At 48.0% G+C, this 20,155-nt stretch overlaps 2 protein-coding genes across 4 annotated transcripts in view; both read right to left on the bottom strand.

The window, feature by feature from the left end:
* The window catches only part of IL22RA1 (interleukin 22 receptor subunit alpha 1), a 36,686-nt gene extending 32,826 nt beyond the window's left edge, over window positions 1-3,860 (bottom strand). The window contains exons 1-2 of one of the 2 annotated variants that reach the window (XM_054540177.1): window positions 3,709-3,860; window positions 2,084-2,226 (exon numbers count right to left, since the gene is read on the bottom strand). The gene's annotated coding sequence lies outside the window, so the exon portion shown is untranslated. Of the gene's footprint in view, window positions 1-2,083; window positions 2,230-3,708 lie in introns of those variants that run through there. The other variant, XM_024257289.2, reaches the window with a different exon arrangement.
* The window catches only part of IFNLR1 (interferon lambda receptor 1), a 33,104-nt gene continuing 14,192 nt past the window's right edge, over window positions 1,244-20,155 (bottom strand). Inside the window, exons 3-7 of one of the 2 annotated variants that reach the window (XM_002811287.4) lie at window positions 16,295-16,479; window positions 8,637-8,779; window positions 6,557-6,716; window positions 6,136-6,266; window positions 1,244-4,965 (exon numbers count right to left, since the gene is read on the bottom strand). In XM_002811287.4, coding sequence (XP_002811333.1) covers window positions 4,195-4,965; window positions 6,136-6,266; window positions 6,557-6,716; window positions 8,637-8,779; window positions 16,295-16,479 — 1,390 coding nt within the window. In that variant the 3' untranslated portion in view covers window positions 1,244-4,194. The remainder of the gene's footprint in view (window positions 4,966-6,135; window positions 6,267-6,556; window positions 6,717-8,636; window positions 8,780-16,294; window positions 16,480-20,155) is intronic. The other variant, XM_009233751.4, reaches the window with a different exon arrangement.

Raw genomic sequence — 20,155 nt, 5'->3', positions numbered from 1 at the left:
CGCCTGCCCTGGCACCAATAAGTGGTGACAACTGCGGGCACAGTGCTAGACAGTCACCAGGTGGCCTTGAGAGAGTCGCTAGAAACTGGGAGATCCTCGCTAATGGAGAGCTGCTGGAATGAGTTTGGCAGTGCAAAGCTAGGCGCACAGGTGCTGTTCCATATCCTTCCATGGACCATAGTTGCAGCTGGGTGAGCTGTCAGCTCCAGCCTCACTACAACAAGGGATATTGGCTGGGGACCCTGCTCTCAGCCCGATGGCACTCCCCTTTCTTGTGCACTCAGCTTGGTGGATTCCAACTGCAAGTACCTGCAACTCTGCCTCAGGGAACGGCCTCCACACTGGACTGATGGGAGGGAGTAGCTAGACTCCCTGGCTCCTGCCCCTGGCAGTGGGACCAAATCTGAAGTGCATCCTACATTGACTTCCAGAGCTCTCCAGGGGCACTGAGGTCCAGCTGCCCACAGCAGGGACCTGTTGATGACACACTTTGCCTGACTGCCCTCCTCCCCTACCCCCGCCCCATCTTGCCTCCACACTCCCCTCCTGGCCTTACCTGGATCACTGCACTGCTTTCTACCTTTCTACCTTTTCTCTGGGTCTGCTTCTGCGGACCCGACTCAAGACCCTGGTAGTCTTTTTTTTTTTTCTGAGACGGAGTCTTGCTCTGTTGCCCAGGCTGGAGTGCAGTGGCGTGATCTTGGCTCACTGCAAGCTCCACCTCCCGGGTTCACGCCATTCTCCTGCTTCAGCCTCCCAAGTAGCTGGGACTACAGGCGCCCACCACCATGCTCGGCTAATTTTTTGCATTTTTAGTAGAGACGGGGTTTCACCATGTTAGCCAGGACGGTCTTGATCTCCTGACCTCGTGATCTGCCCGCCTCGGCCTCCCAAAGTGCTGGGATTACAGGTATGAACCATCCCGCCTGGCCAACCCTTGTAGTCTTAACAGCTAGGTTTCCCAGAGGAGAAGTGAGGAGCCTTTGAAAAATAAGAGCATAGGCCAGAAACAGTCACTCACACCTATAATCCCAACCAACATTTTGGGAGGCCAAGGCGGGAAAGATTGCTTGAGCCCAGGAGTTTGAGACCAGCCTGGGCAACATAGGAGATTCCATCTCTACAAAAACAAAAAAATTAACCAGGCCTGGTGATGCATGCGTGCGCGACAGAGTGAGATCCTGTCTCAAAAAAAAAGATAAGAGCATATGCTTTTCCATTCAATTGTACCTTTTTTTTTAAAAAAAATAGAGCTCTTTATTTAAACAGTTTAGGGTAATACCAACAAGCAGTAGAATATCATTTAAATATGACATAAACATAGAAAAAATAGAAATAAATACAAATACATAAGAACAACATATACTGTTAGTACTCTAAAGTGATACATGTTACTTTCACCTAAGGCACTAAAACTTTTCACGGGATATGCTTCCAGCGCAGGCCCAGCCCACACCGCGCAGTTCCCACCTGCTGTGCATGTGAAAGGGCTTTGTAAACAGTTAAGTGCTGACCACACAAGGCAAATTATTATACTGATTATCATGCCCTTTCCTAACGCTTCTCCTGGCTTTTTGTGAATGACTTAATGACGATAAAGGAGATGGAGTTTAGAGTTACCGGAAAACTTAAGCTATGTCAGAAATTAAACTCTGGAAAAAATTCTTTAAAAAAAAATAGTAAGGTTTGGCTGGGCGCGGTGGCTCACGCCTGCAATCCCAGCACTTTGGGAGGCCGAGGCGGGCGGATCACCTGAGGTCAGGAGTTCGAGACCAGCCTGGCCAACATGGTGAAAACCCGTCTCTACTAAAAATACAAAAAAATTAGCCAGGTGTGGTGGCAGGTGCCTGTAATCCCAGCTACTTGGGAGGCTGAGTCAGGAGAATCACTTGAACCCGGAAGGTGGAGGTTGCAGTGAGCCAAGATCGCACCACTGCACTCCAGCCTAGGCAACAAGAACAAAACTCCGACTCCAAAAAACAAAACAGAACAAAAATAGTAAGGTTTAAGAATAGAAACAGAGTGGTTATTTCATACAAGCCTAAGATGATGCTGATGATAGCTTTTACTTTTTTGAAATTACCTCCACGAAGCAGCTCGGCTGGTTCCAGAGAGAACATCGGTACAGGTCTGGGAATTTCCCTGGGAGCTGGCCCCAAGCCACAGCCCTCCCCAGTGGTTTGTTTGTTCTTCCTCTTCTGGGCTCAATCATCTGGACAAGCCTCACTGCAGGGAAAACCCCCGGGGAGACACAGGTGTGTGTCGTATGTGTGTATGCATGTGTGTGTGTGCCCCAGCAGCGGTGAAGGCCTCCTGACCCTTAGAAATCCTGGCTGTGACCTTCATATTTTACTGACATGGACAAGGGGTCAGAGGCTGGCCCGGCTGTGCAGAGATTGAAGCTCTTACCCTTGGGGATGTGCACAACAAGTCATCAGAGCAGCACTGCTGGGCAACCTTGGGCAAGTGCCTTTGCCACCCTGGACCTCAGCTCCTTCGCAACAAAAGGAGTGGTTTGCTAACTTTTTCTTCAGTAGTGGAACCCTGTAAACAAAACCTTACATGGAAAGCCACAGTGTGTAAATCAGAGCACAGTGAGGCTGCTCTGGTGAAAGTGGGAGGCTCCTATAGCCCCACGGTGCCCCCTGCAACTGCAACCCAAGGCCTCTGGGGGACATGGTTTGAGAACCCCTGGATGAGATGCCCTAAGAAGCTTTTCCACTTCTGCCATTTAATGCTGTACCCTTGTGGTCACTTTAAAACAACACAGCTCTGTGGGTTCAATGGCTTTGAAGATCCCTTCTTCACAAATCCAGAAACGTTAGTCCTGGCAGGTTGAATGGCCACAGAGCCAAGGTTGTTCAGATCCTCCACCACAAAACACTTTGGTCCTATGGGTTAAAACTCAGCTACGCTCATCTGTATTCAGGTGGGTGTAGGTTAACTGAGGATGCATCAGCACCCCCAGGTAAGGATAGTCACCTGAATCTAGAAGGCATTGGTTTCTCATAACTGGAAGGGAGAATGGGACTTCTAAGAACCACAATAGTCAACCAAGAGTCTAACGTGCCGTCCAAACAGGGATTACAGGCCCAGAAGTCCGATTCCTGCCACCTTACTGTCCTACTCCAACAAACTGGGTCCCTAGAAGGTGGAGCACTTGGTTCCTCCCCTGGGAAGCAGGGTTCCCATTGCTAGGTGAAGGCGGAGAGACCAGGGTCCCCTTGGGTGGGGCTCTGGTTTCTGAGAGCTCACTCTCCTGACTGGGAGGCAGCGAGGGTAGAAGGAAGGAGGTAGACTGGGGATGAGACAAGCTGTATGGTAAGTGCTCTCAGTCACTCTGGGTTTAGGGGCCACAGGTGGGAGATGCCCAGGGGTCTCCTGGAGCCTGGATAGATGGGGAATTCTACCGGCCACCATGTAGAGAGCACCAAGGACACAGCAGGCTCCGTGCTACACACATCTGAGATTCCCTAGAGCCCTCACCACACCCAGGGGTAGCTGCAGATGAGGAAGCCGAGGCAGAGAAGGAAGGTATTTTCCCCAAGATCACACAACCAGTCAACAGCAGAGCTGGGATTTGAGCCCCGGTCTGTCTGACACTAAAGCCATACAGTGCCATGACTCCAAAGACCAGGATTTGAGGACAGCCATCCTTCCCTTCCCATCCAAAACCCTCAGCCAACTGGATTTTTATCTGGGTCTAACCTAGGGGACCCATGAATCAGGAGGCTGAGCCCTGGGATGGGGGAGCTCAGTGGCTGCTGGGAAAGGCATGAGATATAGCAGGTGTGCCTCCAGTGGTCTCAAGTTCCAGAGGGCCCCTTGGTGGTGTCCGCCCTTGATGTCCGCAGTGACCTGACCTCACCTGTTTCATGTTGTCCGGGGATAATTTTTCCCCCTGGCCTGTCACCCTAGGGACAATGGGGGTGATGACACCCCACCAACCTCTGACCTCAGCCCACCCTGTGTCCACCCCTCTTGTAGCTCAGCCTAAAGCGGGTGGGTCACAGGAGGGAGGGGCATCTTATTGCTCAGCCCGACGGGCAAACAGCCACTAGGTGGGCTTCCCGGAAGTGCAATGCCCCTCCGCTGCCCAGGGGAGGTACGGAGGCTCTCAAGTTTCTTGGGAAGCCCAGTAGTCCTCACAAAGGCAGCAGCAGCATCAGATTCGGTGGGATGCCGGGGGACAGCTCACCTGGCCATGTAATGCCCCAATGTCCGGCCCCTCTCCTCGGTCCTCTGGGTGCTCTCAGCCCCCCAGCTGCCCGCATCACTGTCCTCGGTTTCTGATTCCCTCACCTCCTCTTCCTCCTCTTCCTCCTCAGGGCTGCTTTCCCAGCAGAAGGTCAGTGTCCGAAGAGAAACTGGGGGTCCCCCAGGGACCAGATTCGGCTCCGGTGGTAAGGTGCCCCAGGTGGCCCAGGAGGAGAGGTCATCTTCTGGGAGCTCTTCCAGGAAACCCGAGTCCTTGGAGAATTCAGGCGGTGGGAGAGATTCTTGGTGCCTGTCCCCACCCGACCCTTGGCCTGGCCCCTTCTCAGCCAAATAGCCAGAGAACCCAGCCCTGTCCCAGGAGGAGTCCACAGTGCTGGCCCAGCTTCTGTCTGAAGAATCCCAAGCAGAGGAGCCTTCGCTTGGGACCAGAGGAGCCCTGGGCCTCCCTGAGTCCACCCCACCAGCCTCCGAGTGCCCTGGAGCCTGGTGCTCTTGCCCCAGGAAAGAAGGTGGTTCAATGTAGGGCTGGAAGCTGACGCCATCTTCTGTGTCCTCCTCATCCTCCTCCTCCTCGTCCTGTGCAACGTCCTTCTTCCATCCTGCCTGTTGGGTGGCTGGGGCCCTGACTCTAGGCATCGGCCTGACCCCTCTGGTCAGTTCCTTTTGGGGACAGAGGAACAAGTCATTCACGGACTCTGGTCTGCTGGGCTGAAAGGTTGCCACAGGGTGTGTGTGTCCAGAAAAGTCCTGATTTGGGTAGGGGAGAGAAGAGCAGAAAATTTAGGCTTTCCTGAAGCATAATTATCTTCATCTGAATTCCCCTAGAAACAGACCTGAGACAAGAAACAGACCTGAGACAAGGCTTCAAGTGTAAGCAGTTTCTTTGGGAGGTGATCCCAGAACACACCAGATGGGACTGGGGGAGCAGTGAGGAAGCGGGGTGTTATCAAGCAGCTGACCACTAGAGCTACTGGCACTTAATCCTGCTGGGAACTCAGGGAGCCACTGGGCACATGCACCTCAGAGCGACCCCAGGAGGGGAACGCTCCTGGGCTATTTATCCGCAGTCATTGTTGAGGAATGGAAGAGCTGGTGGCTGTGACACTTTGCAGCCTGCCACATGCAGGGGCAGTGTGGGCTCCAGAGGCCAGAGAAAGCCCATTGGGTGCAGGCGCTGGGAGTTGCAAATCCAGCTGGTGTGCTCTTAACAGGAAGGCTGAGGGCACAGACATGTCTACCCGAGGTTGTCACCCCGACAGTTAGTGGGATTCTCCCACAGATCCTGGAGCCAGGAAATTTGGAAATGCTCCCTTTGTCACTCTGCCATGATGCAGGGACACTCAGAACCCATCCTCAAAGCCCCCACGCCCATCGGAGCCTCACCTAGGCCCAAGCTGCCCCTGCCAGCCCTCATCTGAACAGGGCCGACCTATATCACCTCCTGGGCTTCCCCTGCCCCAGCTGGCCCCTAGACTCTAAGGCAGAGACCCAGCAGACCAGGAAGAAACTCCAAGGTCAGCCAGGACACGGCTCATCCTGGGTTAAAGTGTGAACTAAAAATTGGGACTCTTCTAAGATGTCCCCTTTGGTGCCTCCTCTCCTCCTCCCCTTTTGAGTATCTCTCCTGAGGTCCAAGGCCAGGGGCTCTGCTCTCAGCAGCTGACACATCCTTAGCAGAGGTGAAGTTATTTATCTCAAAAGAACTTAAGGCACTCCTCCCTCCCGGGCCCATTTGCCATTTTATTCAGAACTAAATGAATGCATTACTAATGGTGGAAATTCAGACACAAAGATAGACGTTTTGGTCTAAGAGTCTGGACCATCTTGATATTCTATCTGAACGACTCATAGCTCCAGCCTCACTCCCTTACTCTCAACCCCCTCCCCACCTGCCGCACATCCCCAGATTTGCTATACCAGGGCCCGTGGCATCTTTGCCCGCTGAAACCAGGGGTTCCCCATGAGGCTCTTCCAGATCACACCCCCTGCGGCAATTACTAACAGTGGTATCAGAAGTGATGGCAGCACCAGGAAAGCCCAGTTGGCTTCTAAGGAAGGAAAAATAACAATGAGAGAAACAACAATGGCTCTTGTCTACAACTGCACCTGTGCTGAGTGCTTCACATACATTACCCTATTTAATCCTCACAAGAATAAACCCATCCTGCAGACTGTGCAAACCAAGGTTCAGGGCATTATGTAAGCTGCCCAAAGACACACAATGAGTGTGGTTTTAATCCAGGCAAGTCTATCTCTAGGCTGATGTTCTTAACCACTGGTCACGAAGCTCCCAAGGCCCAGAGGGAAAGTTCCCCCTTCTGCACCACTTGATACCCACCTGGGACCTCCAGCAAGAAGCAGGTGGGCTTAGAGAACTTGCTGTATTTCGGGACACTGAAGGTGTAGATGGTTCTGGCACTGAGGCAGTGGTGTTCGCTGGCAGCTGGCTGGAGGGTGATCAGGACTGGCTGGCCATGGGGAGTGACTGGAAGTAGGGTCTGTTTGGAAAAGAAGCAGAGAGTGGCAGAGCTGCTGTGGGGACTGGTTTCACACAGCCAGGACAGAGTGGGGTTGGCAGACATGGTAGGGTGTTTTTTTGTTCGTTTGTTTGTTTGTTTTTGTAGGGGATAGGGTCTGGCTCTGTCACTCAGGTCAAAGTGCAGTGGTGTGATCACAGCTCACTGCAGCCTCAAACTCGTGGGCTCAAGCGATCCTCCTACCTCAGCTCTCCAAATAACTAGGGACTACAGATCCACACCACCATACCTGGATAATTTTTTAAAATTATTTTTTGTATAGCAAGGTCTTGCTGTTGCCCAGGCTGGTCTTGAACTCCCAGCCTCAAGTGATCCTCCCTCCTTGCCTGAACCTTCTATTCTTTTCCTGCATTAAAGTTTAAGCATTGAGGAAGCACTTCCCAAGACTACCTGAGTTCTTTTCAGCTGAGTCTCGAGGTAGGGATAGCCATGGTTCAAAAGCAGCCTACCACTTGGGGTCGCCCTGGTGTGCACCCCATTAAGGTCCCTACTTTGAGGAGCAGATTCTTCAGGCTTTCCATCTTGGGGTCTCCTAGTCTATCTGCAGTGGAGGAAACCCCTACAGGTGCTGCACCGTCTGGTATGGAAAGCACTGGCCACGTGTGACTACTGAGTATGTGAAATGCATCTGGTCCACACTGAGAGGTGTTCCAAGTACAAAACACACATCAGATTTCAAAGAAGTAGTGAAAAAGAATGTAAAAGATCTCAATCACTTTTATCAGAATTGCTCATTGAAATGATACCATTCAATTGGATGAAGTAAAATCTGTTATTAAAATTCGATTTACCTGTCTCTTTTTACTTAATTTAACATGGAACACTTAAAACTGCACATGTGGCTTGCATTATATTTCTTTCTATTGGGCAGTGCTGGTCTAGAATATTTGTGAGGTTCTTGAAGGCAGGAACCATACTGGATTCAGATCTATATTCCCCAGAACCCGGAGTATGCAAAAATCGGGAGTGTAAATGTTACTTTAGTGGAAGCAAGAACATTCAAGAACAGGGGCCCAGGGACCAAGCCTGGCTGGCCACTCGTTTATGTAAAAAGTTTTATTTTTTTGTTTTTTTGAGACAAGGTCTCACTCTGTTGCCCAGACTAAAGTGCAGTGGTGCGATCATGGCTCACTGTGGCCTCGCTTCCTGGGCTCAAGCGATCCTCCTGCCTCAGCATCCCGAGCAGCTGGGACCACAAGCATGCGTCACCACACCCAGCTTTTTTTTTTTTTTTTTTTTTTTTTGTAGGGACAGTGTTTCATCATGTTCCCCAGGCTGGTCTTGAACTCCTGGTCTAAGGTAATCTTCCTACCACCTCGGCCTCCCAAAGTACTGAGATTACAGGCTTGAGCCACCGCACCTGGCCTGTAAACAGTTTTACTGGAACCCAGCGATGCCCATTCATTTATGTATAGGCTACGGCTCCTTTAGTGCTATAACTGAAGCGTTGAGTAGTCCTGAGCGAACATACGGCCCACGAAGCCAAAGATATCGACTATCTGGCCTTCTTCAGGAAAGTTTGCCAGCCCTTGCCATAAATAAATGCAGCTCTACACACATGCATACACAGAAAACAAATCTGAAATTGGATATACACCAGAGTGATGTGTGGTCATCTATGGGTACTTTTGGTTTGCTTCTTAGAGCATATCTGTATTTTTCGGTTTTTCTGTACCGAATCTGTTGACTTGGCAAGCAGGCCTCCTGTAGGTCATCATACTTTGGTCAGATTTTATTAGGGCTGACTGCCAGAAGTCAGGAGTGTACAGGGAAGACTTCCTGGAGGAGGGGTGCAGGAGCAGGCTGGGAGGGTGAGAAGAACCTGAGTAAGAAGGGGTGGAGGAGGGGGCCTAGCCTGGGGGCAGGAAAGGAGCTTCTCACCTTGTTTCCGGCCCCCTCCTTCCAGAATGCCACCTCATACTTCAGATCCAGTGGGGGCATGCAGGGGGGCAGCTGGTACGTGGCACTGGCACTCAGGATCTCCTCCGTCTGGGTGAGCACCAGGACAGGTGGGGCCGGCTCCACTGCAGAAACAGAGCAGGACCTGTCAGTAATCCCAAGGGGCCGCACTGCCTCCATCCCCCAAGACCAGAGAGCTCTCTTGGAAATGGAAAAGCAACTAGCATGTTTCAAACACTTCTTGTGCACCTAGCACTTTATAATCTTATTTCAGCCTTGCACTGACCCTTGGAGGGAGATATCACTATTCTCATTTCATAAAGAGGAAAACTGAGGCTTAGAGAGGAGAGGTGACCCGGGCAAGCTCATTGCTGACCTGCCTTCTCTCATGCCATCCCGTCCACCTGGGTGCCCTCCACATGTCACTGGTCTGGCAGATCCTGCCCATCTGGATTCATTTCCTATTGCTGTCATAACAAATTACCACACACACAGTGCCTTAAAAATGATACAAACTTATTTATCTCACAGTTCTCTAGGTCAGAAGTCCAGGTGGGCTCAGCTGGTTCCTCTGCTCTGGGTCTCACATCTGGAACCAATGGGGGAGAAGACACTTCCAAGCCCCCTTGGGTTGTCAGCAAAACTTAGTTCTTTGTGGCTGTAGGGCTGTGGTCCCTGTTTCCTGGCTGGTTGTTAGTGGGAGCCTCTCAGCTCCGGAAGGCACCCACATTTTTCATCACGTTACCACTCCGTCGTCAAACCAGAAACGGCACCACGGAGTCCTGTTTATGCTTCAAATCTCTCTGACTTCCCCTTCTGCCACTTCTCTTCTGCCTCCATATGGAGAAAGTTTTAAAGGCTCACGGGATTAGATTGGGCCCATCTGGATTATCCAGGATAACCTCACTACTTGAAGATCTATGTGTCAGTCCATTTTGTGTTGTTATTACAGAATATCATGGGCTGGGTAATTTATAATGAACAGAAATGTATTTGGCTCATGTTTCTGGAGACTTGGAAGTCCAAGAGCATGGCACTGGCATCTGGCGAGGGCCTTTGTGCTGTGTTATCCCATTGTGGCAGGTGGAAGGGCAAGAGAGGGTGAGAATGAGCCAGCAAGAGAGGGCAGAACTCACTTTTCCTTCCTTCCTTCCTTTCTTTCTCCTTTTTTTTTTTTTTTTTTTTTTGGAGACAGAGTCTTGCTCTATCACCCAGGCTGGAGTGCAATGGGGCGATCTCAGCTCACTGCAACCTCTGCCTCCCGGATTCATGCGATCCTCCTGCTTCGGCCTCCTGGGCAGCTGGGATTACAGGCGCCCGCCACCACTCCCGGATACTTTTTGTATTTTTTAGTAGAGACAAGACTTTCACCATGTTGGCCAGGCTGGTCTCAAACAACTGACTTCAAGTCTTGGCCCCCCAAAGTGCTGAGTGGCATAAGCCACTGCCCCCGGCCAGAACTCACTTTTTAACAATCCATTCATGATAAACACACTCCCGCAAGACTGACATTAATCTATTCACGGGGGGCAGAGTTCTTAAGGACTAAATCACCTTTTAACAGGGCCACTTCTTAATGCGATCACGATGATGATGAAATGTCAACAGGAGTTTTAGAGGGGACATTCAAACCATAACAGTCTATAACCTTAATTAAGATTCCTACTGCCATGCAATACTGACATCTAACATATTCTTAGCTTCTGGGGATTAGGGCAGAGCACCTTTGGAGGATCATTCTGCCTACCATGGTCTTCCCTCTGTCCCCCACCCAAAATCCACATCTCTTTCTTTTTTTTTTTTTAGATGGAGTTTCACTCTTGTCGCCCAGGCTGGAGTACAATGGCGTGGTCTCGGCTCACTGCAACCTCCGCCTCCCGGGTTCAAGCGATTCTCCTGCCTCAGCCTCCCGAGTAGCTAGGATTACAGGCATGTGCCACCACGCTTGGCTAATTTTGTATTTTTAGTAGAGATGGGGTTTCTCCATGGTGGTCAGGCTGGTCTCGAGCTGCCGACCTCAGGTGATCTGCCTGCCTCGGCCTCCCAAAGTGCTGGGATTACAGGTGTGGGCGGGGATTACCCAGCCCACATCTCTTTCAAATGCAAAATCCATTCACTCCATCCCAATGTCCCCCAAGGTCTCATCTCATTACAGCATCAACTCAAATTCCCAAATCAATAGTATCTAAGTCAGAGTCAAATAGACTCTGGGCATAGTCCAGTCAGTACAACTCTCGGGGTATAGTTTCTCTTTATCTGTGGGCCAGCAAAACTAAAGTTATCTGCTCCCAACATAAAATGTGGGACAGGCACAGGATAACAGTTGCAGACAATCTGGTTCAAGCATGGGAACATGAAAGGGACAATCGGGTCATGGTCCAATGCAGTTTGAAAATCCAGCCAAGAAAACTCCATTAGGTTTCAAGGCCTGGGAAGAATTCTCTTTCGCTCTTAGCACTGCCCTTTGAGCTTCTGGTTTCACCGTCTGAGACATCCTTCCTTTTCACTAAAGGTAGCAGGTGTTTGCAGCTAAGTAGTTTCACCAGTCTGCATCTCACCAGTAGAAACTGGAGAGTCCAACAGCCTTCTTTGATTTCATACTCTCTGTGTTCCATTTAACCCAAGCTAACAGTATTTCTGTGGATGTAAACTTCTCAGGAACTTTACGGGTCTCCTATGGATGTCATGGGGGAATCCACTGCATTATTAGAGAAAAGCCAGTTCCACAAATCTTTTTTTCAGATAAGCCCTTCTCTACTTTTGGCTCCAGCTGAGATGGCTGAGGGACAATGCTGTTCGGCTTCCTAGAAGTCCTCTGGTTTGATTGAAGGGGATTGTGAGTTATAATCTTAATCTCTTCAAAGAGCCTTTTGAGCGACTGAGTACTTTGATCTTTTATCTTCCTGAAGTTTGGTATAATCACATAGTTGGCTGTTTCTCTATGTCACACTTTTGGGAGCAATCTCTTTTTTTTTTTTTTTTTTTGAGATGGAGTCTTGCTCTGTCACCCACCCAGGCTGGAGTGCAGTGGCATGATCTTGGCTCACTGCAACCTCCGCCTCTTGGGTTCAAGTGGTCCTTCCACCTCAGCCTCCTGAGTAGCTGGGATTACAGGTGCCCACCACCACACCCAGATAATTTTTGTATTTTTAGTAGAGACGGGGTTTCCCCACATTGGCCAGGCTGGTCTCAAACTCCTGACCTCAGGTGATCTGCTCGCCTTGGACTCTCAAAGTGCTGGGATTACAGGCATGAGCCACCGTGCCTGGCTACAATCTCTTAATTTTATTGTTTTTTGCATAGGTCGAGAACTTCCCAAATCATCAGTCCTGGTTCCTTTCTGTTTAAGTTCTTCCCTCATTTTCTCTCTCTCCTCTCGCATTTTACTATAAGCGGCAGGAAGAAACCAGGCCGTGCCTTCCACATTTTATTTGGAAACCTTCTCCGATAAGCATTCAAATTCATCATTTACAAGCTCTGCTTCCCACATGACTGCAGGACACAATTCTGCTAAGCTTTCTGCCAGTACAGAACAAGTTTCTTCCTTTCTCAAGTTTTCAATAACACGTTCCTTACCTTGTGAAGCAGTGCCTTGAGTGTCAGTGTGTCTACTAACAGGCTCTTCACAATGATTGAGGTATTCTTGGAGGGGATTTAGCTTTTCTCTAAAATGCTGCTTGTTTCTTTCTGCACTCTGAGTCTTCAACTTCCACATTCCTACTGATAGTCTGTTGAGGGCCTTCTAGCCTTGCCCAGTGGCTTGAAGATGGAGAGGGCAATGTGACAAGGAATATGGCAGCCAGAGAAAACTAAATACACCACCTTTTAAGTTCTAACTAAAATGCCACTTCTTCCATGCAGCCTTCCCTGATTCCCAGCCAGCAGGGATCTCTGACCACACTAGTCACCTTTGCCCTGTGTTTGTGGTCAAGGTAAACACACGGCTTCTTCATGATGCCATTACTTACATGTTTAGGAAACATCCACTGGGTAGTGACTAGGTATCAAGCTTCAGGAAGGGAGCTGAGGGGAATGGGGAGATGAGGCCTCCTTGTATCCTGACCTCCAGGAGCTGAAAGTTTGGGGTAAATGAAATATGCAAACTACCAAAAGAAAGTGACCAGGGCCACAGATGAGAGCAGAAAAAGTGTGGAGGGAGTGTAAAGGTGAGAAGGGTCACCCTGGTTTGGGATGTGGGGCTGAAGAATCAGGAGAAATTCAGGGAGGAGGCAAAAAATTAATGAAAACATTTTAAATCTCTTTGTGTCTTTCCCTTTATTCTTCTAATGTCTTATTCCTACCCATTCAGCGATTATTGTGGTTTGTCTACCATTCTTCTAGCCAGACAGCCTTCCTGTCTGCCTTATCCTTCCTTTCCTTCCTTCCCACCACCTATCCACCTATCCATCCATCCATCCATCCATCCTTCCTTCCTTCCCAACCACCCCTTCCTTTCTTCACAATCATCTTTTCTAACCAATATTTTTTTCTTCCTATGCCTCCTTTCTTATTATTCATTTATACTTCCCATCTTTTATCTAGCCGGTGAGTCTTCTAACCTACTCATCCATTCTTCCCATACATCCATTCTTCTTTTCTCTTCTACCTTTCTACACATCCTTCCTTCTTGTCTCTCCTTCCTTCCTTCCTTGCTTCTCCTTCGCTCCAGCCCCTCCTTCCCTGCCTGGATGTCGCGCTTTTCTTCTATACTATCTACCCACCCATCTCACCCACCCATCTGCCTTTTCTGCTGCCTTCTGTGATGGTTACATTTTTTCGTTATTTAAGACAGGGTGTTGGTCTGTCACTGAGGCTGGAGTGCAATGGAGCAATCATGGCTCACTGCAGCCTTGACCTCTTGGGCTGAAGTCATCCTCCCACCTTGGCCTCCCAAATAGCTGGGATCACAGATGCACACCACCATATCCAGCAAATTTAATTTTTTTTTTTTTGTAGAGATGAGGTCTCCCTATGTTGCCCAGGCTGGTCTTGAACTTCTAGGCTCAAGTGATCTGCCTACCTCATCCTCAAGGGATCTTCCCACCTTGGCCTCCCAAAGTGATGGGATTACAGATGTGAGCCACAGTGCCTGGCCTGTGATGGTTAATTTTATGTGTCAATTTAGCTGCACTAAAGGATACCCAGGTAGATAGTAAAACATTATTTCTGGGCCCATCTGTGAGGATTTTTCCAGAAGAGATTAACATTTTAATCAGTAGATTTAGTGAAGATTTGTCCTCACCAGTGTGGGCAGGCGTCATCCAATCCACTGACGGCCCAAAGAGAACAAAAAATGGAGGAGGAACGGCACATTCACGTTCTCTCTTCCTGAGCTGGCACATCAACTTCTCCTGTCCTTGGACATTGGAGCTTCCTGTTCTCAGGCACTTGGACCCTGGGACTTATATCAGTGGCCCCTCTGATTGTCGGGCCTGTGGCCTCAGACTGGGGGTTACACCACTGCTCCCCTGGTCTTGGGCCTTCAGACTCAGACAGAATCACACCACAAGCTTTCCTGGTTGTCCAGCCCATGACCGCATACTGGGGAACGTTTTTGTGTCTGTGATTGCTTGAGCCAATTCCCATAATAAATCTCCTCTTATTATAATTTTTTTTTTTTTGAGACAAAATCTTGCTCTGTCATCCAGGCTGGAGTGCAGTGTCGTGATCTCAGCTTACTGCAACCTCTGCCTCCCAGGTTCAAGCAATTCTCCTGCCTCAGCCTCCCAAGTAGCTGGGACTACAGGTGTGTGCCACCACACACGGGTAATTTTTGTATTTTTAGTAGAGACGGGGTTTCACCATGTTGGCCAGGCTGGTCTTGAACTCCTGATCTCAAATGATCCATCTGCCTCAGCCTCCCAAAGTGCTCAGATTACAGGCGTGAGCCACCACGGCTGGCCTCTTTTATTTATTTATTTATTTATTTATTTATTTGAGACGGAGTCTTGCTCTGTCACCTAGGGTGGAGTGCAGTGGTGGGATCTCAGCTCACTGCAAGCTCTGCCTCCTGGGTTCACGCCATCCTCCTGCCTCAGCCTCCTGAGCAGCTGGGAGTACAGGCGCCCACCACCACGCCCAGCTAATTTTTTTTTGTATTTTTAGTAGAGACGGGGTTTCACCATGTTAGCCAGGATGGTCTCGATCTCCTGACCTCGTGATCCGCCCGCCTCGGCCTCCCAAAGTGCTCGAATTACAGGCTTGAGCCACTGCGCCTGGCTGGCCTCCTCTTATTGTATCTGTATATATCCTATTGGTTCAGTTTCTACGGAGAACCTTGACTAACATACTTCCTATCCTCCGTCTCTCTATCCACAAATGTTTCCTTCCTAATAGGCATCTATCCTTCCATCCAACCTCCTTCCTTCCCATTTTTCCATTGCTTCCTCCTCCATCCCCTCCATCCTCCCTTTCTTCTTACCTATCTGTCCTTCCCTCCTTTTATCCATCCACCGAGCCAGCTTCTTTCCACACGAATCATCTCTTCTTCCTTCTCTACCATCTCTTCCTGCTGCCCTGCAATCAGTCCGTCCCTCTTCTCTCTTAAAGTCTTATTTTGTCCTTGAACATTGTGAGAAGGCTGGGCAGCAAGTTACAGCTCTCAGCTCTCTGAGAACACTGTCTGGGCATTTAGCCTCCCCTTGTTACCCGGCCCTGCCCAAGGTCAGAAAGATCCAGTTCACATCTATGCCCACCGGTTACTAGTGGTATCAAGTCCACTGGTTACTAGCGGTATCAAGTTTCTTAGCTTCTGTGAGTCTCAGGTTGATGGAAATGAACCTCACAAGTTTGCTGTGAAGATTAAAAATAGACTGAAAAAAAAAAAGTGCTCTCCTCACCCAATGTCAATACGTGATTTCTGTCAGTAAGCATGGGACATTTTTTTTCTATCATTTTTACCCCCCCACCCCCAACCCCCAAATTTCTACAGTGTATAGAAAATACTTTTGCAAACAGAATTTTTTTTTCTTTGTTTATTAATTTTTTTCTTTTGAGACACTCTGTCGCTCAGGCTGGAGTGCAGTGGCGTGATCTTGGCTCACTGCAACCTCCGCCTCCTGGGTTCAAGTGATTCTCCTGCCTCAGCCTCCCGAGTAGCTGGGATTACAGGTGTCTGCCACCAAGCCTGGCTAATTTTTGTATTTTTAGTAAAGACGGGGTTTTGCCACGTTGGCCAGGGTGGTCTCAAACTCCTGACCTCAGGTGATTCACCTGCCTTGGCCTCCCAAAGTGCTGGGATTACAAGAGTGAGCTACCACGCCCGGCCCAGAATTTGTTTTAAACATTGTTTTTAAGGAGAGAAGCTGAACATAAAAAATAGGAATAAGCATATAAAGTGCCTTGTGTAGTCCATGACCAAAATGGTGCTCAACTGAAAATAATGAACATTTTTAGCAGAGGGTGCACGTGAGATTGCTGGTGCTGGCTGGAGCTCCCCTAACTCCCTGACAGGCTACCGGACATGGTCCCTTGCTGTTGCTGGTCCCACATCCCATCTCAAAGGGGCTGGCCCAGGGAGCTGCCCTCTGCTTTGAGGAAGTGGCAGACAGATGGTCAGGAGAACAGAACCACTGAGCACTGAGCACAGCTCCCGGATGGGATGGACAGCCTTCCACTCAGTCCCTTACCCACAGACCTACCTTCAAAAAGATAATCCAGGTATTCAGACTCCACCCAGGGGGACTTGGAGCTGGGAGAAACCGTCCGCACGCGCCCCTTGAATTTGTTGTACAGGTCCTGTTTCTTCAGGCACATCATAGAACATAGCAGCTCCTTGGTTCCTGCACACTCTTCCACTTCACGCCACCGTCTACGGGTGGGAGAGCTGGGGGAGGAGATGGGAGAGCTTGGGCCATGGACTCAGCCTCTCAGGGTCAGGGAACTTAGAGAACAGTTGATCATGCATCCCTCTGTTTGGCTGGACTGACTTTAGGTCCATCCGTCCAGACAGGTAGCCACTGGCTGAGACAGGATAAGAACAGCCTGGTCAGGAGCTCAGGTTCTGGAGCCAGATGGATGGGAGTGGGAATCCCAGCCCTGTTCCTCCCTAGCTTTGGGACCATGGGCAGGTCCTTGCCCCTAAGCCTCAGTTTCCTCATCTGTAATGCCTCCCTCACAGAGCTGTTGCGGTGGCTGCTATTCCTAGTACTAGCGGCCATTACTGTATGTTTGTTCATTCAGGCGTTTATGGGCCACCTGCTGCATGCCAAGGACCATGACAGGTACTCCCTGACATGTCAGAGGGGAACATGCAGGTCCATGACTCCAACCTGGATGCTTCAGAGAGCTGCCTGGCCCTTCTATCTCTTCTGCCACGTGAGGACACAGCGTTTGCCCTTCCACTGTGTGAAGATGCAGCGAGAAGGCACTACCTTGGAAGCGGAGAGCAGCCCTTACCAGAACAGAGTCAGGTGCCATCTTGACCCTGAACTTCCCAGCCTCTAGAACTGTGAGAAGTAAATTGCTATTATTTATTAATTGCTATTATTTATTAATAGCAATTATTTATTAATTGCTATTATTTATTAATAGCAATTATTTATTAATTGCTATTATTTATTAATAGCAATTATTTATTAATTGCTATTATTTATTAATAGCAATTATTTATTAATTGCTATTATTTATTAATAGCAATTATTAGAATTACCCCATTCTAAGGTATTTTGTTAAAGCAATACAAATGGACTAAGCCGGAGACCCAGGGAGCCTAACATTTCATTTTATTTTTTATTTTTTGAGATGGAGTCTTGTTCTGTTGCCCAGGCTGGGGTGCAGTGGCATGATCTTGGCTCACCGCAACCTCTGCCTCCCGGGTTCAAGTGATTCTCCTGCCTCAGCCTCCCGAGTAGCTGGGATTACAGGCGAGCGTCACCACACCTGGCTAATTTTGTATTTTTAGTAGAGACAGGGTTTCACCATGTTGGCCAGGCTGGTCTCCAACTCCTGACCTCAGGTGACCCACCCACTTGGCCTCCCAAAGTGTTGGGACTACAGGCATGAGCCACCGCGCCTGGTCTAACATGTTTTTACAAGATCACTCTGGTCAACCAGTAAGGAGGCCACGGCAGGGGTGTGAGACAGGATGATGGTGGAGACAGTGAGAAAGGGCTAGATTCAGTATCTATTTTGGAGGTAATAATAGAACTAATAGAACTTCCTAGTGGATTGGATGTAGAATGTGAAGAAAAGGAGAATCAAGGATTGCTCCTGGGTTTGGGGAGTGACCAAGGGTGAATGGAGAAGGCTGAGATGGGGGCTGACACAAAGAACAGATTTTGAGAAAGAACCAATTCCTCTGTTTTGTTTCTTCATGGAAAATGTTATACTATGCAAATATTCACACCAAAGGAACCAGTGTAGTTATATTAACAGGAGACAAAATACAGACTTCCAAGTCCAAAGCAATACTAAAGATGAAAAGAACATTAGATAATGATAAATGATTCCATTCACCAGGAAGACAGAAAAATTCTAACTTATTTGTGCCTACTAAACAACTTCACCCTCTATAAAGCAAACAGACGAACTACAGGTAGAAAGTGAACAGCCACACTTACAACAAGAAATTTTAATACATCTCACCCAGCAATTGATGAATAGACAAAGAAAAATAAATACATAAATAAATAAAGAACAACACAGTTATCAAGTTGGTCTAATGAACATATACAGAACTAACTAAACAAATTGGTTGAACCACATGTGAACTATTAACAAAATATTTACACAAAGCAATTCTTAAGAAATTTTAAAGAATAGGTATCTCATAAAGTATTTCTTCCGACTGCAAAAAATCCAGTTAAAAGTTAATAACAAAAAGAGAACTAAAGGAAGTTTGAAAATTTAAAAATATATATATATTTTGCGACAGCGTCTTGCTCTGTTGCACAGGCTGGAGTGCAGTGGCACAAACATAGCTCACTGCAGCCTCTACTCCTGGGCTCAGGTGATCCTCCTGCCTCAGCCTCTGAGTCACTGGGACCACAGGTACATGCCACTACACCCAGCTAATTTTCTTTTCTTTCTTTCTCTTTTTCTTTTTTTTGAGACAGAGTTTCGCTCTGTCACCCAGGCTGGAGTGCAGTGGTGCAATCTCAGCTCACTGCAAACTCCTCCTCCTGGGTTCAAAGAATTCTCCTGCCTCAGCCTCCCAAGTAGCTGGGATTACAGGCACCTATCACCACACCTGGCTAATTTTTATATTTTAGTAGAGATGGCGTTTTACCATGTTGCCCAGGCTGGTCTCGAACTCCTGACCTCAGGTGATCCATCTGCCTCGGCCTCCCAAAGTGCTGGTATTACAGGTGCTGGGATGAGCCACCACGCCTGGCCCAGCTAATTTTTTAAAAATGTTCTGTAGAGAGGGGGTCTCACTTTGTTGCCTAGGCTGGTCTCAAACTTCTGGCCTCAAGCAATCCTCCCACCTCAGCCTCCCTAAGTGCTGGGATTACAGATGTGAGTCACCACACCTGGCCTTAAAAATATTTTTTAAAACAGCCCATAGATGAAAGAAAGAATTATAATGGAAACTAATAAATAGCTGAAAGTGAATGATCACCAAATAATACAAATAAAAACATATAAGACAGCTAAGTAATACTTAGAGGAAAACATATAGCTTTAAATACTTATAATAGAAAATAAGAAAGAATAGAAATTAATAAGCTAAGCAATAAATGATAAGAAGCCAGAAGAAACATGTCACAAAAACATATCCATGAACAGGTCAAACCTGATACTTCAAAATGGGCTAAAAGACAGTAAAAAGTGATGCAGGACATGAAAGAACAACATAAAACCTAATCAGAAAAACTCAGACACAGAAAAGAATTATATATATATTTTAAAAAGCAAAATTCACTTCAGAAGTGAAGAATAAATCAGAAGGAATACAAGAACAAATTAACACAATAGATGATGCCTTAAAAGAAACAGAAGGCAAGAAGAAGGAAAGTTAAAAATATATATAAAAGCTAAAATTATAAAACTTCCAGAAGAAAGCATAGAAGAAAAATCTTCATGACCCTGGGTCAGGCGAATATTCCTTCGGACACCAAAAGCGTTAACTGTTGAAGGAAAAAAATCTGATATATTAGTCTGCAAGGGCTGCCATGGTAAAACACCACAGGCAGGGTGGCTTCAGCAACAGAAATCTGGAGGCTGGAAGTCCAAGATCAAGGCATCAGCAGGTTCGGTTTCTACTGAGGCCTCTCTCCTTGGCTTGCAGATGGCTGTCATCTTGCTGTGTCCTCACAAGGCCATTCTTCTGTGTGTGTGAACTCTTGGTGTCTTCCTCTTCTTATAAAGACACCTGTCCTATTAGATTACGGCCCACCCTTATGATCTCATTTTACTTTAATTACCTCCTTAAAGGCTCATCTCCAAATAGTCACTTACAGGTTAGGGCTTCAACATATGAATTTGTGGGGTAGAGTATAATTCAGTCTATAACACCTGATATACTGGATTTTATCAAATTAAAACATTTTTCTCTTCCA

Source organism: Pongo abelii, chromosome 1 (genome assembly GCF_028885655.2).
Source record: "Pongo abelii isolate AG06213 chromosome 1, NHGRI_mPonAbe1-v2.0_pri, whole genome shotgun sequence".
NCBI classification, from domain to species: domain Eukaryota; kingdom Metazoa; phylum Chordata; class Mammalia; order Primates; family Hominidae; genus Pongo; species Pongo abelii.
The sequence above is the reverse complement of the archived record's forward strand: the minus strand, read 5'-3'. Positions and strand labels throughout refer to the sequence as shown.